The sequence below is a fragment of the Argentina silus genome (genome assembly GCF_951799395.1).
Source record: "Argentina silus genome assembly, chromosome: 15".
In the NCBI taxonomy this organism is placed as follows: Eukaryota; Metazoa; Chordata; class Actinopteri; order Argentiniformes; family Argentinidae; genus Argentina; species Argentina silus.
The window spans coordinates 19,321,743-19,329,797 of NC_139669.1; the positions used below are offsets into that span (position 1 = coordinate 19,321,743).

The 8,055-nt window shown below is 43.4% G+C and overlaps 1 protein-coding gene across 3 annotated transcripts in view; it reads left to right on the forward strand.

Moving 5' to 3' along the window:
- Positions 1-851: 851 nt before the first annotated feature.
- gfpt2 (glutamine-fructose-6-phosphate transaminase 2) overlaps positions 852-8,055 on the forward strand; it is a 21,597-nt gene continuing 14,393 nt past the window's right edge. For all 3 annotated transcript variants that reach the window (XM_083686604.1, XM_083686605.1, XM_083686606.1), the window contains exons 1-6: positions 852-991; positions 2,825-2,932; positions 5,415-5,522; positions 6,108-6,233; positions 6,829-6,887; positions 7,709-7,843. In XM_083686604.1, the coding sequence (XP_083542730.1) occupies positions 985-991; positions 2,825-2,932; positions 5,415-5,522; positions 6,108-6,233; positions 6,829-6,887; positions 7,709-7,843 (543 nt within the window). In that variant the 5' untranslated portion in view covers positions 852-984. The remainder of the gene's footprint in view (positions 992-2,824; positions 2,933-5,414; positions 5,523-6,107; positions 6,234-6,828; positions 6,888-7,708; positions 7,844-8,055) is intronic.

Below are 8,055 nucleotides of genomic sequence, written 5' to 3' on the forward strand. Positions count from 1 at the left end.
ACTCATGTTTAGTATTTGTTCAACAATCCTTTGCATGTAATAACTGCCTGAAATCTGTGACCTATAGACCCCACCAGACGCTGGGTATCTTCTCTGGTGATGCTCTGCCAGGCCTGTACTGCAGCTGTCTTCAGTTGTTGTTTGTTTTGAGGTCTTTTTTTGCCTAAAATCTTATCAGGAAATGAAATGCAGGATTGGATTTAAATCTGAAGATTGACTTGGCCTGTCAAGATCTTTCCACCTTTTGGCTCTGAAAAACTCCCTAGTTACTATGGCAGAATGTTTTGGGTCGTCTTTGTTCTGTTTAGCAAACTGTAATCTGACCATCCTTTTTGAGGATAACTAGTGGTTTGCACCTTGCAGTGAAGTGTCTGTACTATGGCTGCTGACGTATTCTGTGGATGGTCGTCTCTGACACAGTCACGCCTACCTCCTGGAGAGTGTTCCTGATCAATGGGACAGTTGTGTTGGGTTTTTTATTAATTATAGTGATCATTCTTCGGTCATCCACTGTGGATGTCTTCCTTGGCCTACCAGCCTGTTTGTGATTTCTGAGCTCACCAGTGCTTTTTCTTTCCTTTTAATGGTGTTCCAAACTTGCTTTTGGCAAGCGTAAGGTTTTGGCTATGTTTCTGATTGTTTTTTCTTCTTCAGATTTTTGGAATATATGGAAGTAAAAGTTATTAATCGTTTTTTGGTTGAAAATGAAACTCAAGTGAGCCAGGATCCTCATTGAGAGGGAAGGTGTCACTGTCATAAGTTTAGGAGTACAGTGGTAGGAGGGGTGGTTTCACTGGTTGCCTGGAGACGGGGGTGGAGCCGTCAGTCGCGGAAACGGCCTTTAAATGAGTGGTGGGAGTGAGCCAGTTCAGTTGTGTTTTATACGGTAACAACTGTACTATACGGTAACAACTGTACTACCGGGGAAACTACCGCTCACTGTCAACCAGAACAACATCCACGAACGACAACGCGATCAAAACCATGTGTGGTAAGGATGGATATCGTGCCGTAAATATTTTACTGCGCGTCATTGGAAATGTCATGAATCTGGATGATCGGGATTACGCATGAAAATGAAGAGCCAGTTGACAATTATAATGACGCATGTATTATGGTAGAATAATATGGTAGGCCTATGTTGTTTGCCTGTTGTTTGCCTGTTGTTGTTGTAGCCTATGTGCACGGCACGGCAGACTTGACAGTTTATTTCAATGAGAGATCCAAGAAGGCACATTTCCACTGGCTATCCAATACGGCAAGAATTTGCATTTTCATGTAGAAAAAAAGATCATAAAGTTGTGGCGTGGTTTTCAAACAAATCTTGGTTGCCTTGCTCTGGTCTTCAGTTGTGTAGAGTTGTTGATTAGGACGCGGGCTGCTACGTGTCAAGTCGCTCCTTCGGTGTGAGATGACAGGTCTGGCAACGTTGTTCTAGGCTACAGTCACGTTAATGCACTGGTAGTACTAGTAGGAGCAACGGAGTCGTAGAGGATGCAGTTGAGCCTGATCCTCAAATCAAGTATTAGATTACTATTAGAAGCTCTTGTCAATTAATAACCCAAATGACTAAAATAGGACGCATACGTAAATATTGTAGTACCGCGATCGGTTTATTTGACCGATTTGGGGATGGACATAAGCCCTACATCCACGGGTGTAAACCTACTTTGAGGACTATACTGCCGATAAGTCCTTGACATAAATTCCGACGTCTCCGCTACAATGTGGACGTTTACCGTGCCTTACCTGGCTAGGCGAACAGTGCGTGTGTGTCCCTCTCAATGGCCAACTGTGTGGCAGTGAAACCACCGGACGCGGCGCGGCGCAGACACACACACACAAGGCGCCCCACGAACCGTGGTGGGCTATTAGTCTTCACCAGAGCCTTTGGTCATCTAGAAGCAGTATACAGCCTATACTTTGATGGAAATTTAATTAAGAACTATCGGTGAGGTTTACCCATGCCGTTGAAGATACAGGCAGATGATAGATTGCCACAATATAGCCATGACACATAGCTGACTTCATGGATGTTAATTAATTAATTCAGTAAACAAATAACAAACAAATCCATTCAGTGCTATTAAATTCAATACTGCATGAGTGGCTATTTCCCGGCCAGAACTATATCTTGCACTGTAGCTGTTATTTCCATTATCCTTCTATTTCGAAATAGTTATTTTACACAGATGTTTCTGAGAGGGTTGTAACCTATTTATTTCAATTCTCTTAACAATTGCCATGCAATTGACATACCACTGTCTCCCATGGTGACACCATACTTTTGAGTATCATATTCCCAAACAGGGACACTGGATTATGAGCAAATACAAACTGTCAGGCTACTGAAAGTGTTGCTCACTCGTCTCCAATTATCAAAACCTTTCTTTTGTTGTATACTTTGCAAAGTGTGCAGTGAATATCTTCAGAACTTGTGCAAGCCTCCCCACCTATTTGTGTTGCACCATAGTAATGAGGTAGATTCACTCCCTTGGCAAACAGATTATGTATAAAGCTACACACAATATAACCAAGACAAGTCCTTGTCAAGTAGTGAATGAATAGGGGGTTGCCACATTGCTCCTGATCATTTCTCTCTCTCTCTCTCTCTCTCTCTCTCTCTCTCTCTCACACACACACACACACACACACACACACACACGGGCTGTTTCAATATGGGAAAACGTTGCTTCCATGTCAATTGGAGTAATATTTTTATTATGTTTATTGGTTGATGATGATAATGATAATAACAATGATAACAATAATCTTTCTCTCTCTCTCTCTCTCTCTCTCTCTCTCTCTCTCTCTCTCCTCAAAGGAATCTTTGCCTACCTGAATTACAGAGTGCCTCGCACCAGACAGGAGATATTTGAGACCCTGGTGAAGGGACTGCAGAGACTGGAGTACAGAGGGTACGATTCAGCAGGTAAAGCCCTGGGTCTCACCCTGAACACACACACACACACACACACACACACACACACACACACACACACACACACACACACACACACACACACAGACACACACAAATACACACACACACACACACACACACACACAAACACACAAACACACACATTCAAACACACCACTACGCCAGCACCTGTCCTAGGTCTAGGGAACTTTTTAAAACGTCTACTTCTTGTGTAAAGACTCTGTAAGGCTTATAGAATATTTATAGAACTACGCTAATCATACTAGTCATACATAATTATACTAGTAATAACACTATAATGACACCTGATCAGAAGCCTTGTGACATCCTATTCCTTCTGTAACTGAGTTGAGATGTTAAAACTCACTCCTCAAATTCAAACACCCTCACCTACCCCGTGCTGTGAAACTGCTAGCGATAACGTAGCTGGTTTGCATTGGGTATTTGAGGAGACGGTCACGTGTGTTGGCAAGCCAGAGGCCGCAAGTCGGAGGCTCGGTTGGAGCAAGTGGAATTGCGGGGCGACTGTTTGCAAGAACTTGACGTCTGTTCAACGTACCTCTCTGTTGCTGCGCTGTTAGACACGACCGTGTGGCATTGACACATTTGATTAAAGAGTGGATTATATGACATCTATCAGATGTGTTCAAGGGTTGGTTCAGGATTGTTCAATTTATGGCCTGATGATCGTTCCTAACCTTGACAGTAGGCTTTGAGCCTGGAGAATCGTTAACCCATGTTGTCAACGTTGTTTAAATAAGCCACTGCTAACTTCAGATAACTTTAGCCACCACTAACAAAAAAAAACCAATGGGAGTGATGCGGCATTTGTTGCCACAATCACCACAAATGCACCTTGTGACGGGGTTGGAAGACATGCCACTCTACAAATCTTCTATACCTGAGCTACGTCACACCCGGCAGGCAGCCAGATGCTTTTTATCAGTCACTTCTAACTATATGTATGTATGGGTTGGTAAGACCGGTAGAATGAGTTCTGAGACACACCTGCAGGAGTGCCAGGTGCCCTGCGCACCTGTTCATTACGCGTGGGATGAGATGACATGAGATGCTCTTTAGAGGCAGGTGTGCAGACTTTAACAGTAACACAGAGAGGGTGTGCTGTATCGTGGATCCGTGATCCGGTCACAGGCACGAGGCGCAGCCGAAAATTCGAATCAAACTGAAAAAAAAAACGAGACCTGCTCCTTGCCTAACAGAGGACACATTCTATTATTATTCTACCATATTGCATATTACATTCTATCATATTGCTGATCCTTGTAGGCTAAGTTGGTTATGTCTGCAATAACTAGGTCAGGAGAACTGATTCTCGCAATGAGCTGAAGCCGTAGAGCAGAGAATGTAGTACAACTCTGGATCGCAGTCCTGGACATAAGAGAAACTGTAGCCCCTACTGAACCTCACCACGCACCAATGGCTTCTGCCTCCCAGATATTTACTATTGCTTTGGCATGCCTCCAATAGCATATTCCACAGGGTACACATCAACACACACACACACACACACACACACACACACACACACACACACACACACACACACACACACACACACCACACACACACACACACCCCCCCCCACACACACACACACACACACACACACACACACACCACACACACACACACACACACACACACCCACACACACACACACACACACGGCTATGTTTGTTCATCCTGCCGAGCAGTGGTCTTAGAGCCTCTTTCATGGCTTGTAAAACTCCATATGCTGCTCTACGCACACGCACACACACACACACACACACACACACACACACACACACACACACACCCTCTGATGACTTACATACATCATACCACTAGTGTATGTGTGCTGGTTTATATTTATTTATTTTATTTATCCTTCATTTATACAGGTCAGTCCCATTGAGATTTAAAATATCTCTATCACAAGAGAGACCTGTCAATAAATTAATAATAAAAAATAAGTAATTATTCCTTCTTTTAGCATTGTGACTGCCAATAGCCCCTGATTACTTTTTCTTATGATGACTGATGGATAGATGATTCACTTACTTAAACAAATGTATTTGTTGTAAGTCGCTTTGGATAAAGGAGGTCTCCTAAATGCCATAAATGTAAATGTAAAGACCTATTATGCTCAGATGTAGTGCAGCAATCTTCTCTTAACTTGTATCTAATACTCTACTCTCTGAATATTTACACGGCAGGGGAGATAATTCTATGTACTTAGGGGCCTGTCCAGCAAGTTCTCAAATTAGAATTTGCTATACGATGGCGATTTCTATTTTTTCTAAGCACACAACCTGAGTTGAGTCATATCAGCCCACAAGGATTCCAATCGCTGTTAAACTGATTCATTGACGAGCGAGCTTACGAACACTTATCAAAGGTCATGGGTTGCAGATGGTCACGTTCCAAGTTTCCCTCAATAACAGCATTCTTCCCTCTGGTCTCTCAGGCATCGCTGTGGACGGCCAAAAAAAGAGCCAAACCGATGAGAACAACAACAGCATCTGTCTGATTAAGAAGAAAGGGAAGGTGAAGGCCCTGGAGGAGGAGCTCCACAGTAGGTCTCACAGATCGACTCTCTCCTCTCACTGGAGATAGCCACACTTTGTGACTGGGCCAGGAGTTTTCCCTGGCTCTCTCTGTATATGATGACATATCTCTATCTGGCACCTCTTTTCTGACTGTACCCTCTTCTGTCTTCTCTCCTGCTTCTTCTTTGTTGACTTTATCCTTCTTCCATTTACGTTTAACGTTGAGGTCATTTAGCAGACGCTTTTCTCCAAAGCGACTTTACAATAAGTACATTGGTCGAAAGCAAGTGAGTCAACTACACATCGGTCGTCATAAGTAAAACCTTCATGCCACAGTCACAATGCTAGAGAAAGGAAGAAAGGTGGGTTTTTTTTAAAAACAATTCTCCAACTTCGCTCCCTCTCTTCTCTCGTTCATTGCCAATAGCAAATGTTGTTGAAGGGTTATGGAAAAAGACTGAGTTTGGATGTGAAACCGTATCACTCTCTCTATGCTGCTCCATATAACATACTGGAATGTCTCTAATGTTGATGTTATTCTCAGTGAGTTATTGAATATTTGTTCTGATCGTGTTATTGACGGGGTTCTGGGTCTGGTGTTTTGTTATCAGAGAAAGACTTGATGGATCTGAAGGAGGAGATGGACACACACTTTGGCATTGCTCACACACGCTGGGCCACACACGGAGAGCCCAGTGCACTCAACAGCCACCCCCACCGCTCTGACAAGAACAACGGTAACACACGCACGCACGCACGCACACGCACACACACACACACACACACACACACACATATAAACAGATAGTGATGCCTACATATACACTCACACACCCACCCAGCATTTAATTAGAATGCCACATATTTAGATTGAGTTGTTGAGTCAGGTGACCTGGATTTTGTTCACTTTTTAGTCACTTCAGGTTAGTCACTTCAGGTTAGCCACCGCTCAACATTCCTGACTGCCAGACGCCCTGCATTCATAATAGCTATGCAGTCCGGCAGGATCTTAACAATGGTATGTGCAATAAAGACAACAAGGGAATATGGATTTGGGTTGGGTTACAGAGGATGAAATATGTTCATTAACACATTCATTTAGATTCACATGCAGACCAGTGTCATAGGATTACAGCTGGCCTCACCCGCCGGTGTCCTGTTTAGTTGTTGATACCTTTCTCACAACGGAGGGTGAAGGTTAGGCTTAGTGTAACAATTTGCTGGCTGAATTTTCACTCTGTATTCTCTCTCTCTCTCTCTCTCTCTCTCTCTCTCTCTCTCTGTCTCTCTCTCTATCTCTCTCTCTCTCTCCTTTTTCATTCTGTTCCTCAGAGTTTGTTGTCATCCACAACGGCATCATCACCAACTATAAAGAGTTGAAGAAATACCTGGTAAGTCCTACCCTAGCCACTCCAGTGACATTTTACCTTCCTTCCTTTTCTATAGGAGTGACGTACATCGGTGTCAAGTGCTTTTTACATGCAGGTCACACCCTAGATAAAGGGTTTGGATCGTAGGTGTTACAGGATGTATGGAACACAACGCTGGCCTTTGAGGACCGCTGTCGGTCTGTGACAAATGTGCGGCGTGTCACTGTACACAAATGAAAGTGGCGACACTCAATATTTGCCTTTCTGGTTTGGCAAGCCTTCAGCTCTGGGTGCTCCTGAGACAAACACACAGGCCGTCCTACAATGTCACTGACAGCAGGTTATACGAGTTATAACCTGCTATCAGTGAAGTATGCCATTTAGCTGATGCTTTTATCCAAAGCAGCTTACATTGCAGTGAATGCATACATTTTTCAGTCATTTTCAGATTTTCCCAGCGGGAATTAAACCCACAACCTAAGCATTGTTAGCGCCATGCTCTACCAACTGAGCCACAGAGGACCGCAAGTTGTCATTGTGTAGAATGTTGTTACCCAACTTCTCGTGGAGTGTGTGTTTCATGATAGCCTATAGAATACAGTGGAGGCTGGTGGAGGTAGAAATACCATTCCTAATTCCATTCCACAAAGTCCTCAAAGTCCTAGACATCTAGGATTTCTACCTCCAGCCTCTAACCCTAACCCTAACCCCTGATACAATAAGGAAACTGCATTGAAAAAAGAGGAATGTTTCAACTCCGACTGCACTGATACTCATATGTTACCTGCTCTTGTACACACAATATCAATATCAATATCCTTTTGACATACTTCCATATCCAGAACTCCAAGGGCTACGAGTTTGAGTCAGAGACGGATACGGAGGTCATCCCCAAGCTGATCAAGTACGTGTATGACAACAGGGAGAGAGACGACCTGTCCTTCATGACGCTGGTGGAGAGGGTGATCCAGCAGCTGGTGAGTCGTTCTTTAGATGTTTAACCTCTTTTTAATTTTTTTTATTTTTATTTATGGCATTTAGCAGACGCCTTTATCCAAAGCGACGTACAACAAATACATTTGTTTAAGTAAGTGAATCATCTATCCAACAGTCATCATAAGACAAAGTAATCAATGCTCACACCAGGGGCCATTGGCAGTCGTAATGCCAGTAGGCTAGTTTATTTTTT